This window comes from Notolepis coatsorum (assembly GCF_963971535.1).
Source record: "Notolepis coatsorum genome assembly, chromosome: 4".
Classification (NCBI taxonomy): domain Eukaryota; kingdom Metazoa; phylum Chordata; class Actinopteri; order Aulopiformes; family Paralepididae; genus Notolepis; species Notolepis coatsorum.
Window position 1 is genome coordinate 34,069,320 of NC_140168.1, and position 17,542 is coordinate 34,086,861.

Here is a 17,542-nt window from a genome sequence, read left to right on the forward strand (position 1 = left end):
GGCTCACTTCACATTATACTGGTATAGGTTATTAATTATTATGTATTAAAAGACTAGTTTTTATGATTGAAATGTCTAGCTTTGATTTCAGACACAAATATTGGGGCTCCCCCCCAACCCCCCACAATGAGTTGGAATGGAGTAGTCCGGATAAAAACTATGGCAAGCATATCTATAACCTATGGAGTGCTACAGTAGTTCATGGTATAGGATGATATTTTTTTTTATAGTCACCGTAATCTCCCGGGCTCTCCCCACATTTCTTCTTTTTTTTTTCTTCTTTAATTTAATTTGTATCACTTTATCTGATATGGGCTATACAGTTTCATGATATGCTTTAGTCACGTGATTTATGGTTTAAATACTCTTAACTCCTTCAGATATCAAACAATGGATTCAAAATCATGATTATAGATCAGTGGTACAACTATCTGTCTTATTATTATTATTATTATTATTATTATTATTATTATTATTATTATTATTATTATTATTATTATTTTTTTTATTATTATTATTATTATTATTATTATTATTATTTATTACACCCGTATTCATGCAATTCAGACAAACAAACAGACCAATGTAACTTCCAATTTGAATATATACACAAAAAAATATGATTAATTCCCATAGTTTATTATTATTATTATTATTATTATTATTATTATTTTTCTCCTGATTGCAATTTTTCCTTTAAATCCATAAGGGCCACAATATGTGGACAAAAATAATGGTAGTAATAGGTGGGGGGGATTAAACAGAAGAAAATGGTCATACTATTTTTGGTCAAATTATCGGATGCGAGTAGCCTATATTATCTTTAAATATCTGATTGAAATTACACCTACAGACAAGGAGTGAAGCTCCAGTACTGTTGGGTTTTGTAACTATTTACTACCAATTGATACGGCGGTGTGGGGATGGGGGGGGTGTGCGGAGAGGGGCCGATTTTATCACTCGATAGATTGGCCTTTTACTCTCCCGCGGCGGGACTCCTCTCAGCTTCACTGGAACGATGTTAATCATTTTAGCCCATCCATTAGGGATGGGCCGTATGTGTTTTATGTGTAACCCGTCTGTACAAGACGGCAGGGTTATTTTGTTTTATGTACTTCACCCCCTCCCCCCTCCGTTCACCTCCTCCTTATTCCAGCCATTTAGAGACCTGCCCACATTAGCCTCAATAGAAGCGTCAAAAAAAATATTGCATTACCAACAACCATACAACAACATGTATAGATTATGGCTAGTTTGAACATAATGATATGGAACACTGGTGGAATAAATAAACAACACAAACGAAAAAGCGTGCTCACACTGATGAAAAAAGAACAGGTGGACATAGCTCTGCTAAGCGAAACGCACATTTTAGAGAAAGACATAGATATGTTAGCGGACAACACATATCATAACATCAGTCACTCTTCCTTTGGAACGAGAACTCGGGGAGTAGCCATAGTCGTTAGACGGAAGTTGAATATTGAATTGAAGGGAGTATGGTCTGATGCAGATGGTCGGATAACTATAGCTAAGATTTTACATAAGAACAGAAAAATAGCGTTGGTAGCGGTATACGCCCCAAATTTATACGAAGTTAGTTTCTTCACTACACTTACCAGAGCAATGTTAGACCTTCCCGAATACTCATTTATAATCGGTGCGGATTTTAATGCCATTTGGAACCCAAGGATGGACAAATCAAACCCCTCCTTTTCCAATGAACAAAAAAATGCATCTAATGCATTAAAGGATTGGTCGAAGATTACAGGTGTAAATGACTTATGGCGTTCACTCAACCCCATGACCCGGAAGTACTCTTGTCGATCTGCGAGACATAATACATTATCCAGAATAGATTACGTTTTCACAACCCCGAGACTATTTGATAACTACGATGTGGAAATGATACCCAATGCATTGTCTGATCACTGTTATTTACTCTTAAAAGGAACATTTGGTATACTATCATCCCGAGCCCCAAGATGGCGATTTAACACGATGCTGCTTAATAACAAGGAATTCATTACACAAATCAAAGAAGCTCTTACGGTATTCCTACGGATAAATGTGAATTCGGTGCAGGACCCCAGAATATTATGGATGTCGACAAAGGGAATGATCAAGGATTTCACTGATAGCTTTTCCTCCCAAATACGCAAGAATCGATGCTCAAAACTGGCTGAACTGGAAACACTTTACTCAACGTTATTTAATTCTTTGCAATACAACAACTCGGTTCAACTGGAAAATCAAGTCAATATACTAAAAAAAGAGATTAACGCCATATACAGACAACAATCTGAATTGCAAATACGTAGCACAAGACAACAGCAGTACTCCCAAGGTTCCAAACCAAGTCACCTATTAGCTATGCGACTAAGAGTCAACGCAAAATTTGCAGATATAACTACCATTAGAGCACAACAAGGACTTGTTACAGAACCCAAAGAAATAAACACGACATTCAAAGAATTCTACTCCAACTTATACAAATCAGAAACGACCTTCGATCAAAACAAGATGGACACATATCTTAATCAAATTAACCTCCCTAAACTTTCAGAGGATGACGCTAAACAGTTAGAAACACCGATCACACTAGATGAACTTAGGGAGGCCATATCTGAAATGCAAAGTGGAAGGGCCCCTGGAAGAGACGGTATCCCACCAGAAATGTACCTCTCTTGTTGGGACATAATTGGACCCTTATTACTAAATATGATTTTATACTCAGTCAAGGAGGGGAACTTCCATAAGAATGACAATATTGCACTCATAACAGTCCTCCTCAAAAAAGACAAAGACCCCACCGAGTGCGGTAGTTACAGACCTTTAAGCCTCCTCGGAACCGATATCAAACTGTACTCTAAGGTATTAGCCATCAGACTACAAAAGCATATGACGTCTTTAATTCATCCGGACCAAACAGGCTTCATAAGAGGCCGCCTGATCACTGATAACATAAGACGATTACTACACGTACTAGATGCTAACAAGGACACACCTAAGGCGATGCTGTCCCTGGATGCAATGAAAGCTTTTGACAGGTTGGAATGGTCGTATCTATGGGCAGTGTTAGAAAGGATGGGGTTAGGAAAAGGATTCATTGATATGATTAAAGTATTATACAAAGACCCATCGGCCATGATTACAACAGGTACAATCACCTCCGAAATCTTTCCAGTATCACGGTCTTCCAGACAGGGTTGCCCCCTTAGTCCCGGACTATTCGATCTATCATTAGAGCCTTTAGCACAATATATAAGACAATCCCAATCCATAGAACCAATCGTAATCAAGGGCACACAACACAAAATTAGTTTATATGCGGACGACGTAATACTGTTCATGCAAAACCCCAACACCGCATTGCCTCATATTCTCAAGTTGATTGAGGACTTTGGAGATTTATCGGGATTTAGGATAAATTGGCCGAAGTCGGCCTTCCTCCCACTTAACGCCCCTGCAAAAAGAAATATAACCCTCCCAGAAGAGATACCGATGGTAAAACACTTTAGATGTTTGGGAGTTGAAATATTCCCTACCATAAGCCAAACGGTGAAGCACAATTACATAAAAATCCAAAACAAAATCAAATACGACCTTGTCAGGTGGTCAAAACTTAAAAACTCAGTACAAGCACGAATATCAATAATTAAGATGGACGTCCTACCTAGAATCAACTTCTTCAGCTCAATGCTACCGTTACCCCCTCCAAAGGGTTACTGGAAAGAATTACACTCCTCCACATACAAATTTATTTGGAATAACAAACCACCACGTATAAAAAGATCCACCGCACAGAGAAACAAAGCAGACGGTGGTATGGCATTTCCAGATTTCCACCACTATTTTAAGGCATACACTTTAAGACCACTGACAACATGGTTTGATCCCCAAGCATCAGTATCCTGGAGAAATTTAGAAGAAAATATAGTAGCTCCACATAGGCTGAAGGACATAGTGTACACCAAATTATCAATTAAGCAATGCGAACGGAAATTTGGCCCCATAATCACTCATGCAATCCTGATATGGCGTGAAACACAAAAAAAAGACTCTATCCCACATACATGGCATAATCATACTCCCTTATTCAATAACAATGCACTCTTGATTGGAAAACAACCTATAAGATTCCCTAGATGGGAAAAGCAAGGCATACACACATTAGGAGACGTTTTCAACAAACAGGGTTTTTGTAGTTTTGATGAGATATGCAAAAAATTTAATCTCACCAAGTCCTCATATTATTTTTACGCACAGTTATTGGCATGTTTGAAGGCTCACGGTGTTCCATTAAGGATACCAATTGTACACCACAGATACCACAAATTCTTCTATGAAAGAGAGACATCGAGAGGTTTTGTTTCAGATTTTTATCATCAATTACTAACGGCCTCGTATGAAACCCTACATCTAGACTCAGTCTGGAGGAGGGATATACCAGACCTGGAGATAGACTTTGACTGGCAAGAAGCCTGGGCAAATGTACGCCTTGCATCAAGGAACCCGGACCATCAACAAATCAATCTTAACTATATTCACAGGACATACTTAACTCCTATAAGACTGAACAAAATGGGTCTTAAACAAGACTCCAAATGCTCCTTATGTACAAATGGGGATGAAGGGACATTTATGCACATGTACTGGGACTGCCCACCAGTTAAGATATTTTGGAAAGAAGTGACCCAGCAATTGTCAAATCTCTTAACTCTGGATATACCTGTACACCCCTCTGTATTACTGCTGAATGATGTCTTTGAGCATGCAGTACCTCCACAGCTAAAGAGATTGGTTTTATCCGGTATCACAGTGGCTAAAAAGCTGATAGCATCACGATGGTTTCAACCGGAAAAAATGTGCCGTAAGGTCTGGATTCTTACATATCTCGATGTGATTTATCAAGAAATATCAACAGCTAGAATTTTGGGTCTCAATGAATCCAAAATGGCAATGTGGTTAGAAGTGGTGGAGAGAATAAAAGCCAGCATATAATGGTAGTGTCTGGTTAGGAACAAATTATAATGGTTGGATTATCCAATGGGGGGTCCGGGAGAGGGGGGTACGAGCTGGAGCATATGTGTATTTGTATATCCTATTGTGTGTTGTCATGTTTGTTTATGTGTTTGTTTAAAAAATAATACAACATACACCTATGATTATTGTGTTTAAGACTGGGACAATCTCTGGTAATGGGTGTGAAGTAAAAATTCTACTGGTTATGGAAGGTCCGCATGAACGATGATCATAGGGGAAAGTATGATAATTGTTCAAATTATACTGTGACTTGATTTGATGATGCGATCATCTCTTTCCTTTGTGCTTTGTAACTAGTAATTGGGGATAATAGGAAACGGTCATTTTGGCTTTTATTCTGTTTATGGCACAAACATTAAAGGAACACAGCAACATTTTAGGTTCTGTGCCCCAGAAACATGGATGTTTTGCAATGCACTTTAAAACGAAATGTATTTGTATCTATTGGTCAGTTTCAATCATTAATAGCAAACCACTTCACCACAGTCCGCACTTGTTTTTAATTATTTTAAATGTTTTTTTTTTATTTTATTTTTTTTAATATTTCTTCCCCTCCTTTTTTCCCGATTTTTCTCCCATCCCACCCTTCCTGGTTGTTGCATACTTTCCCCTACTGTTGGTCCGGGAGACCGGAGACTGTTGCATGCTTTCCTCCGACGCATGTGCAGCCTGGGGCAGGCCAACCTGGCCGCGCAGGTTCTCACCGGGGAGAGCGTAGCGTGTGGGAGGCCACACTATCTCTCCTCAGTTCCAACCCTCGCTGAGCAGGCGCCCCGACCGAACTGTAGGGGTCGCTGTCCACAACGCCCAGGACCCACCCTTCAGCTTTCCCACCCCCTGATACAGCCAATTGTATCAGTGTGAGAGGCCAGCCAAGCTGATAGCAACGGCGGGAGCTGGATTCGAACAGGCGAATCCTAGTGTCTCCCGGTGTTGGTGACGAACGTAATCTCCGTGCGCCACCTGCCCCCCTATTTTAAATGTTTAATTGATTGACTCTGTTTCTATATATTTATTGTGTATTTCCCGACGTCATTGTAAATGAGATCTTGCTCTCGGTGATCCTTTGAGATTAAATAAAGATCGAAATGAAAAGGAAATTAAACATGACTGGGAAATAGCATTACTGTCTTCTCGGACAAGAAGATAGATGCCAATTCCTAGTGGTCCGTATATGCTTCCATTCAGCTGGATATCTTTCTATTGAACACACAGAGAGGACATGGTATCTATCTTCTGGTCTGACTCTGGAGAAGAGGGGAAGCACATTTCCCATAATGTTTCCCAAGAAGAGGGTCTCGTGTGTTATTGGGTTAGGACATTTACTGTACATTGGAGGGGGTTGGGTTAGGACATTTACAGGGGCCAGTTTCGAATTGCAGTCTCCCGTAGGTGCTCTTTGAGAGTGGTTTTGAGCAATGACCGGAGTGTTGAATGTCCCGTGATTAAGACGGGGAGGATGCGACACTCTCTGCGCCGCCCCTGTGCCTCAAATAGATTCGCTATCAGCTCTATCTTCAATCTTTCAAAATGTTCAGTTGCTATCGCTATCAGCTCTATCTTTAATCTTTCAAAATGTTCAGTTGCTATTGCATGCACTCATCTGTGTTTCACTACACACTTGAGTGCATGCTTACCAACTGTCCGTCTGCAACACTACTGTAGCTAAGGGGCTACACGACCCTGACTGTATTTAAAGGATAGGTTAGACCACTACTAAATATTAATTAGCCAGACATTAAATGTACACAAAATGGCGGACACTCTATTACATTTACATTTACATTTAGTCATTTAGCTGACGCTTTTATCCAAAGCGACTTACAAGTTCTGTACGACAAGCCATCAGGAAGGGCACAACTCTATCAGCTGAGCAACAATGTTCATCAAAGTGTTGAGTGCTACAGTGTAGGTTAGTTTATTAGGACAAGTGCATGACAGTACGGTTAGTTAGGTTTTTTTTTTTTTTTTTTTTTAATTCAGATAATGGTTGAAGAAGTGCGTCTTTAGTCGACGGCGAAAGATTGGACGTGATTCGGCTGTCCTAACTGGGGTGGGTAGTTCATTCCACCATTGTGGGGCAAGGACTGAGAATAGGCGACTTCTCTTTGATGACCCTCCCGGAGCTTGGATAGGAGTAGGTCTGAGGCGGCCAGAAGATGCAGAGCGTAGGGGTCTTGAGGGTGTGTAGTTAGAGACCATTGACCGGAGGTAGGCGGGAGCGGTTCCCTTTGCCGCACGGTATGCTAGGTCGAGGGCCTTGAAGCGGATTCGTGCAGCAATGGGGAGCCAGTGCAGGTCCCTAAGAAGTGGGGTGACATGGGCCGACTTCGGTAGGTTTGAGATCAGGCGGGCCGCTGCGTTCTGAATGAGTTGAAGAGGCTTAGTGGCAGTGGCCGGGAGGCCAGCGAGCAGTGCATTGCAGTAGTCGAGGCGGGAGATGACTGTTGATTGGACGAGGAGTTGGGTGGCTTCTTTTGTCAGGAAGGGGCGTATCCTTCTGACGTTGCTCAGGAGGAATCGGCAGGTTCTGGTCGTCGCTGCGATGTGAGCAGAGAAGTTCAACTGGTCGTCGAGGACAACACCAAGGTTCTTGGCGGTCGGGGACGCAGTCACAGCTGTATTCTCGACTGTGATTGAAAGGTCGGTTAGGGGGGAGGATTTGGCCGGCAGGTGGAGCAATTCTGTTTTGCTTAGGTTCAGTTTGAGGTGGTTGGACGTCATCCAGGCTGAGATGTCGGACAGACAGGCCGAGATCCGCTCAGAGACGTGGATATCTGAGGGAGGGAAGGAGAGGAAGAGTTGAGTATCGTCGGCATAACAATGGTAGGAGAAGCCATGAGACGTGATAATGTTACCCAGTGATTTAGTGTAGAGGGAGAAGAGAAGGGGTCCTAAAACCGAGCCCTGGGGGACACCCGTCCGCAGGGGGCGGGTGGCCGACAGGGTCCCTCTCCATGACACTTGGTAGGAGCGGTCATTGAGGTATGATGACAGCCATGTCAGCGCAGAGCCAGCCACTCCCATTCCTGCGAGGGCCGCAAGGAGGATCTGGTGGTTGACTGTGTCGAAGGCTGCAGATAGATCTAGGAGAATCAGGACAGAGGAGAGGCCTTTCGCTTTTGCTAAGTGAAGTGCCTCTGTGACCGCAATGAGGGCTGTCTCTGTGGAGTGACCAGTCCTGAAGCCTGACTGATTAGGGTCTAGGAGGTCATTCTGTAAGAGATAAGCAGTAAGTTGGTTGGATACAGCACGTTCAAGTGTTTTAGAAAGGAAGGAGAGAAGAGAGACGGGACGGTAGTTGCCTATGACGGTAGGGTTCAGGGTTGGTTTTTTTATGAGCGGCGTGACTCTGGCTTGTTTTAGGGAGGTGGGGACCACCCCCGAGTTGAGTGAGGAGTTGATGGTTGCAGTTAGGAATGGGAGGATGTCTGGTGCTATGGTCTGGAGGAGTGGGGAGGGTAGCTGGTCCAGCTGGCAAGTAGTCGGACGGTTTGACGTTACCAGTGTCAGGGTCTCTGCTTCTGTAATGGGAGAGAAAGATGACAGAGTGAAGGATGAGGTTCTCGATTCAGCATTTGGAATGGGTGGGGGTTGGGAGAAGGAGCTGCGGATGTTCTCCACTTTTTCCTCAAAGAAGATCGCAATATTAACTATTAACTGCGAGGGGACAGTGATACCAAGTTCAAATAATCACTTTAATATTAAAGTCAAACATACATATTATATAGCACAGATCTCCTGTTACTAAGATAATGTCAATGCAACAATGTCCGAGGTAAGTATAGTTCCTAAACTACTGGTACCAGACCGTTTGAGCTCTGAATGGAGGGAGCCGGAGTGAACAGCACGGGGGAAGCAAGAGAATGATGGAGACGATATTCTCTGGAGTTCCTACTCCAGAGAGCTGCAGACCAACGTGGTATAATCCTGTCGTCGCTGGATAGGGGGTCTCATACGGACCTGGTTCCTGTATTCCAAGCGCCCGATGGCAGGATTAATAGCTAATATTCCAAACGCCCGATGGCATGGTCACTAGCTAGTTAGCCCTTTTATGCTAAGGCTAACACGCATGTAGTCCGTAGTAGTTAGTTGAATCCAGAACGCCGCTGGGTTCAGCTAGAAGTCTCTCAACGTTACTTTCTTATTTGCCCGTCTGCAAATCTATAGAGATTGTTATTTACTTCACTTTGCTCAAACAAGTCACTCTGCTCTGCCAATGGTGGCTCGACAATATTATGGTTGTATCTAATTAGCCGTCCAGCTCTCTATCAAGATACGTTGCTTGCGGTCTGTTTACTGCTGCGCCAAAACGTTTTGCTCTCTCACACTATGTTCTAAAACCCTGCGCATGCGCTCACGCTGTCTACAGGTGCATGCGCCTACGGCGTTAAGAATGGAACATATGCAAAGAGGCGAATGATAAAATACTGTTAGGTAAATAGACGACGTGAAATATATATCTTATATACATAAACAATATATAAGGTATACAAAATAATAAACGTGGACTTTATGTGTTAATCTGGACCTTCAGAACAACTATTATCACCGACATCTAAGAAGGGAGATCCCCCCTTGAATGGCCCTTCTAAGGTTTCTCTCCTCCACACTGCCTGTGGAGCATTTTTACCTATTGTTAGGTTTTAGTGAGTTTTTCCTTACCTTCGCGTGGGGTATGCCTGGGAGTGCTTGCATTCTTTCATTTATTTGCATTTATTTAAAATTTGTTGGACCTTATGGTGTCCTTGTTCTGTTCTTGACTTATTGTTATGTTTTCTTCTTGACTTGTTTAAAGAAGACCTGTACGGCCCATGGGGACATTAACACGTTGATCGCCGGGGTTAAATTCATAATTTACCATCCCTCGCCAGCCCTATTTAACATGGAGAAGTTCCCCTTCTTTGCAGGGCTATAACTTTTTAAATTGTATTGCTCAATTTACATTACTATGGCCCATTCAATGTCCTATATCTATTGTTCAGGGTGTAGCAACGTTATACTTTTTCATTCACATATTCATACTAAAATACGGTCTAAAGTATAAGTATGTTTTTATCGTTTTCTGCAGCTTTCTCCAGAACTTGATTTATAGCCCTAAATGCATTATATTGATGATCAAATACAGTTTGGTAGGAATCTGTGCGAGATAAAAAATGTCAACTGGACGTGGTTCTAGGAGTTACTACGTATGATCTAATGTTGACCGGATGGGCGGGGGGTCATTTATAATTCTGTGGGCAACGTTATATCATTCATCTAGTGTGGGTGATATGATCATCAGAGCAGTTAGTATCGAAGACATTAACAAATAACGCTGAAACTCACCGTAGCTTCCTCTCGCCGTTGGGAGATGAGCGTGGAACAGAATTTTTTTCTATTATGGGATGTCGAAATATCCGATCCATTTCCAGGTTGTATAATAGTATATACGTCCAAATCATGTTGTTTATCGAGTTATTGGTAACGGATCACTATCCGTTGTGATCAGCTCGAGTCCTGGGACTATTACTGAGTGATCGGACCAAATTGAAATGAGCACCAGCTTCCACTTCCTGTTTCTCCCCTGGGCGATCCGCCGATCGGCCACCAGATGGCGCTCTTGAACCGTTGTAGAGTTGAGAGGGACTCAACAGTACATCTCATGTCTCCGGGGGAGAAATATGATTTCGATCACAGATTTTTGAAATATTGATATCAAAGACGCTGTCCAGCGTCTTCGGCAGAATGAGCATGGCGGGGAAAGATGTGTTTCAGCGTCAACGGCGATTAAAGTGTTAACATGTGTTGTTGGGCCTTATAAATAAATTTGATTTGATTTTGAAAGTGGGTAGTGATTCACATCCTTTTACAGCTTTGGGTAGGGCGGTCCACATTGATGTGGCATAATTGCGAAACGTGTTTTGTCCCTTGTTTGAGCCGAATCTGGGTTTCACATGATTTGTGGAGCTCCGTCTGGTGTTGTGGTCGTGGTATTCACTGACCTTTGGGAAGTATTTTGACATGTACATGGGTACCTTAGTCGTGTAGTGTATCTTGTAGAACAGGCCCATTGCAAGTTGCTGTACTCTGTTGTCTACTCTAAGCCATCCTAGGTTGTCAAAGTGGGCAGGGGTTCTAGGAGTAAGGTCAAGCAGTAGTCTGACCAGTTTGTTTTGTGATATTTGTAATTTTGTTTTTAGCGCCTTTGAGGTGCTTTGGTACCATGAGGTGCAAGCATAGTCGTAGTACCCTTGAATGAGTGCTCCTGCCAGAGTCTTCAGGGTATTCTTGTTTACCAGAGAGGAGATCCGGTACAAGAATCTAGTTCGTTGGTTGACTTTTTTTTTTATTACATTGGATGCCATTTTGTCACAGGAAAGATTTGCCTCTAGGATGGAACCTAGGTATGTAATTTCATCTTTCCTTGTGACAATATTGTCACCCACTGTAACTGAGAAGCCGTCGGTATTGCTGAGTTTGTTATTTGAACCAAAGAGAATGGACTCTGTTTTACCCAGGTGTAATGATAGTTTGTTATCAGCGAGCCAGGTGCAGATTTAGCCTAGTTCCGAGCTGAGGGTTTTTTCAACCTGTAACTTGTTCTTGTCAGAGACCAGCAGGGCTGAGTCGTCCAGCGAACAGGAACAAGTTGCAGTCACAAGCTGACGACATGTCATTTGCATAAATTCGGAACAGTAGCAGTCCTAGTATGCTTCCTTGTGGAACACCACAGCTCACTGGGAGGGGGGAGGGGGGGGGGGGGGGGGGATAGGGTACCGTTTCCCTCCACCATCTGTTCTCTCCCCTCCAGGTAGGATTGCATCCAGCTCACTGATAAACTATCAAAACCAATTGCTTTTAGCTTGTCAATCATAATGGAGTGATTGACAGTGTCGAAGGCCTTTTGTAGGTCCAGCATGACCATGCCAGACAAGAAGATAGATATCAGTTTCCTCTGTGCGTTCAGTAGAAAGCTATCTGGCTGCATGTTAGCCTAGCTTAGCACAATGAATGGAAGCGGACATGACCAGTTAGCCTAGACATTGTCCAACTAACACCTCCCCCGAAGGTTAACCGGTCATGTCCGCTTCCATTCATTGGGCTAAGCTAGGCTAACGTGCAGCCAGATAGCTTTCTACTGAATGCACAGAGAGGAAACTGGTATCTATCTTCTTGTTCCTTTAAGAAGCACAGACTACGATGATCTCATTCCCTCTTCTGCATCTCTTGTCTGTCGGTCAGGTATTGGGAGGCCGTGCTGGAGTTGTTGTGGCCCAGATTTGAGATGATTCTGGAGATGAACATTCACAGCATCAGAAACACTGACCCTCAGAAGCTAGGAGTACTGGATACCAGACCGCACTATGTATGGACACACGCATCATACACACACACAACATTATAAATGGTCAAAAAAAAAATGGAGACTCACATTCACAAAAATGTACCTGCTTTACTTAACACCTGGCCACGTTATGTATGGATACACACACACACACAATACCAGAATATACAAATGTACATGAAGGGATAGTCGACAATGTGTAACTAGGAGGGATATGCGAAAAGACACATTTAAATGGCCTTGTTTACATTGACAATTTGAAAAGTAATCTTCTTCTAATTGTTTTGTTTTTATTTTCAGATCACTCGTCGATATGCAGAGTTCTCTTCTGCTATCGTCAGCATCAACCAGACATTCCCTAATGAGAGAACACATGCACTGCTGGGACAGCTGCAGGTAAAAAAAATTAAGTTGCCCCCCCTCCCCCATAAGAAATTCACTGTGCAGAATTATCAGAGAAAAGCTTATCATGCAATGTATTTCCCTAACTTCCAGAGGCCATTCGCATTTGCGACTCCAACCGATATCAAAATCAAACTCTGTCATATGTGTGCGTCAACAAACAATATTTTGCATGCCCTTGAGCATGAGGCATTGAAAAGCAATCGTTTTGTGCCACGTTCATCCAGTTAGTATTTCCAGAATGGCATCGGTTTATAAAAAAAATTAAAAATAAAACCCTCTCAAACTCAACTCAACGATTAAAAAATATCAGGATTTCTGATATTCAACTTTGTGTCCTAAAAGACCATTATTAGTTATGTTGATTACCAATATCGTAAAATATAAACGTAAATAAATGTGATCGATTTGTAACGCGTGCCGTTGCTCTGCAGATTGAGGTGGAGAACTTTGTGCTCAAGATGGCAGCGGAGTTCCCCTCCAGGAGAGACCAGCTCATCTTCCTCATCAACAACTACGACATGATGCTCAGTGTGCTCATGGTGAGAACATTTGTATTTTAATTTAATTTAACCAGGAAGTCCCATTGAGATACGAGAGCTCTTTTGCAAGGGAGACCTGGCCAAGATAACAGCAATAAAATGTGCAATACATCACACGGCAATAAGATGTGCGATACATCACACAAGAACACAACAAAAGTGCATGTATACAATATACAGTCGGCTTTCCTTCCACTTAACACCCCTGCAAAAAAAGATACAACCCTCCCAGGAGAGATACCGATGGTAAAACATTTCAGATGCTTGGGAGTGGAAATATTCCCCACCATAAGACAAACGGTGAAGCACAATTACACAAAAATCCAAAACAAAATCAAAGACGACCTTGATAGATGGGCAAAACTTAAAAACACAGTACAAGCACGGATATCAATAGTTAAGATGGATGTACTACCTAGAATCAACTTCTTCAGTTCAATGCTACCGTTACCCCCTCCAGAGGGTTACTGGAAAAGATTACACTCCTCCACATACAAATTTATTTGGAATAACAAACCACCACGTATAAAAAGATCCACCGCACAGAGAAATAAAGCAGATGGTGGCATGGCATTTCCAGATTTTTTCCAATATTTTAAGGCGTACACATTAAGACCATTGACAACATGGTTTGACCCCCAAGCATTAGTATCCTGGAGAAAATTAGAAGAAAACATAGTAGCCCCACATAGACTGAAGGACATAGCATACACTGAACTACCAATCAAGCACTGTGAATGGAAATTTGGCCCCATAATTACTCATGCGATCCGGATATGGCGTGAATCACAAAAAAAAAATCCTAACCCACATAAATGGCACAATCATACTCCCTTATTCAATAACAATGCACTCTTAATTGAAAAACGACCTATAAGATTCCCTATATGGGAAGAGCAAGGCATACACTCATTAGGGGATGTTTTTAACAAACAGGGTTTTTGTAGTGATAAAGAAATACGCAAATTTTTTTATCTCACCAAGTCCACATGGCTTTTTTACAAACAGTTATGTTTGAAGTCTCACGGTGTTCCATTAGACAGACCAATTGAACACCACAGATACCACAAATTCTTCTACGAAAGAGAGACATCTAGAGGTTTTGTTTCAGAATTTTATCATCAATTACTAACGTCCTCGTATGAAACCCTCCAACTAGACTCTGTCTGGAGGAGGGATATACCAGACCTGGAAAATGACTTTGATTGGCAAGGAGCCTGGGCAAATGTCCGACTTACATCAAGGAACCCGGATCATCAACAAATCAATCTTAACTATATCCACAGGACATACTTGACTCCTATAAGACTGTGCCGAATGGGGCTTAAACAAGACTCCAAATGCACCCAATGTACAAATGGGGACGAAGGGACATTTATGCACATGTATTGGGACTGCCCACCAGTCAAGGCATTCTGGAAAGATGTGACCCAACAATTATCAAAACTCGTATCTTGGAATATACCTGTACACCCCTCTGTATTACTATTGAATGATGTTTTTGAGTTTGCAGTGAATCCACAGCTAAAGAGATTGGTTTTATCGGGTATCACAGTAGCTAAAAAGCTGATCGCATCACGCTGGTTTCAACCGGAAAAAATGTGCCGTAAAGTTTGGTTTCTTACATATCTCGATGTGATTTATCAAGAAATATCTACAGCAAGAATTCTGGGTCTCAATGAATCCAAAATGTCAATGTGGTTAGAAGTGGTGGAGAGAATAAAAGCTAGCTTATAATGGTAGTGTCTGGTTAGGTGCGAGGGATAGTGGAGGTACTTCTCAAGGTGGGGTCCGGGAGGGGGGGGTTCGAGCTGGAGCATATGTGTGTAGGTTTTTAGATAACAGGTATTAGGGGTATATCTTATATAAGACAATTAACTAAAATGTGATCTCATTGGATGTGCTCTGACAATTAATGCTTTATCTTATCGTGTGTTGTCATGTTTGTTTATGTGTTTGTTTAAAAAATAATAAAAAAATAAAATACAAAAAAAAATGTATACAATATACAATACATCACATAAAACACACTGACTTAGGGTAATAGAGTAATTTTGCAGTGGGGTCCCGACTACAGAAAGCAGCTAAATTCTTCTTGTAAAAAGTCATGTAACAGAGATTTAAATTTGCCAAGAGAGACCAGAGTATCTAAGTGGATATGGTCCTGTAGCCCGTTCCATGCCCAAGGTGCGGAGCGAGAAAAAGCTGTCCTTCCTTCTTAGTTCAGTGAGTATTCTGGGAGTTTTTAAAAGTAGCCATCTTGTTGACCTGGTATGGTAGCTGCTAGAGGCAAAGCAAATTAGAATGGAATATGGAATAGATCTTTATTGTCATTGTTACAGTTGTTACAACGAAATTTAGATTAAATTAAATTAGACTAGAAAGATATAGGGGAAGCTTCCATAGGGTGGCCTTGTATATAAAAACATACATGTGTGTTTTCCTCCGTATGTACAGAGAGGTCCACGTCATTAAAAAAAACATGCACGTTTTGCGGGTGATCGGCTAAGAACAGTGGCGCGACGGGTGCGAACAGGGCGGTGGCAGCAGGAGGGTTTTGCGTATTTCCAGAGTTTGGCCGTAGAACAGAATGGCAGCAAGCGTAAAATGAAATTCCATCCAATCAGAGGTGTTAAGATTCAAGAGTTTTATTTGTCACATACATAAACGAGACATGCAGTGAAATGTAGGTGGCCATGCCCACCTTGATTGTGCAAAAATACAAATAATAAAATAGAATAGATAATGAAATAGACATAGTAATTGTCTTGAACGTTGCTCGCATATGCCCCCCACTGGTCGGTTGTAGGGAGGATAGAAGCCTTGCATCACATGTCCCCTCCGATACATGTGGAGGCAGCCTGTCACATCTTTTCACCTGCCAGCGCGGACTCCCATTTGGCAAGGAGTAACATATGGGAGGCTCACACTACCCTCGCTATTTTCCTGTCTCTGCTGTGCAGGCGTCCCCCAACCGACCTGTAGGAGTCGATGTCCACAACGTCCAGATTACCACCCATCGACTTCCACCCGCTAACTCTGCCAATTGAGTTAGTATGACGGCCGGCCCAAGCCGGAGGCAACGCCGACAGCCGGAGTCGAACCCGGTGTCTCTTGCGTTGGTGACGAGCGAAATGTCCGCTGCGCCACCCAGCCGCCCTAAAGTGAATTTTTTTGTAGTGTATTTCGTGTGGGGTGTGTGAGAGAGTGTAAGTGAGGATGTGTGTGTGTGTGTTCATGTGTGCTTGTGTGTGGAGAGATTGGTGTTCTGATGGCCTGGGGGAAGAAGCTGAGTCTGAGTCTCTCTGTTTTTGCGGAGGCGCTTGCCTGAAACGTGCATTTGTTAGTGGAGGAAAATAAGTGCGTTTTGTTGAGGTTACAGCAAAGAAAAGAAAGACCCCTCAGTTGAAAATAAATAAATGTTGGTGAAAAGAGGGGAATAGGAAGACATGATACCATTTCAAATTGTATTCTCTTCAGGCTACAGTTGCTGTGCATGATCACTTCCGTTTGGCTACTACTACAACAAATGTAAGTGTGAATCGTGGTGAGGACTTGACTTGCTTTAACCCTTTAACCCTTTAAGAATGAGTAAAGGTCCTTCATGAACCGCTCTCCGGCTGATTCTGTGCTGGGCGGTCTTCTTCCGCTTCCTTCCAATCCCCCCGGCAGTGTGTCGAAGTGTCCTTGAGCAAGACATTTAACCCCTTAATTGCTCCCGACGAGCAGGACGGCACCTTGCATGGTCGCCTCCGCTGTCGGCGTGTGAATGGGTGAATGTGGGGCACACGTTTGAAAGCACTTTGGATGAGAGCGCTATATAAATGCAGTCCGTTTACCATGTTCCTGTGCTTCCTTAGAGGTCTGCCTGCCCAGAGCTGCTGAATTCACCTATTTGCATTTGCTGCTCCTTGTATTTTGCACACTTGGGTAGAAACACCTATTCATTAAGGCTTAACCTTCTGTGGTGTGGTGGTGAAAGCATTAACCCTTTGTAGTGTGTTAGTGAAAGGGTTAACCTTCTGTAATGTGGTGGTGAAAGCATTAACCCTTTGTAGTGTGGTGTGTGAAAGGGTTAAGGCAAATGTACTAAATGGACATGGTGTGTTATTTTGCACATTTGAAAGACTTTTTTTAAGAAAGACTTGTGTGGGTGATATCCAGTTCACATATGCAAACCTTTAGTAAGTCAGGCCCAGAGTGTCATAGATACGAAGCATTCTCT

At 42.4% G+C, this 17,542-nt stretch overlaps 1 protein-coding gene across 4 annotated transcripts in view; it reads left to right on the forward strand.

The window, feature by feature from the left end:
* vps52 (VPS52 subunit of GARP complex) overlaps window positions 1-17,542 on the forward strand; it is a gene marked incomplete at its 5' end in the record, with an annotated part of 63,655 nt that overhangs the window by 22,957 nt on the left and 23,156 nt on the right. For 3 of the 4 annotated variants that reach the window (XR_014619598.1, XM_084313135.1, XM_084313137.1), the window contains 4 exons: window positions 12,271-12,394; window positions 12,674-12,769; window positions 13,210-13,317; window positions 16,798-16,848. Coding sequence is in view for 3 of the 4 variants with exons in the window: in XM_084313135.1 (XP_084169261.1) it covers window positions 12,271-12,394; window positions 12,674-12,769; window positions 13,210-13,317; window positions 16,798-16,848 (379 nt within the window). The remainder of the gene's footprint in view (window positions 1-12,270; window positions 12,395-12,673; window positions 12,770-13,209; window positions 13,318-16,797; window positions 16,849-17,542) is intronic. The other variant, XM_084313136.1, reaches the window with a different exon arrangement.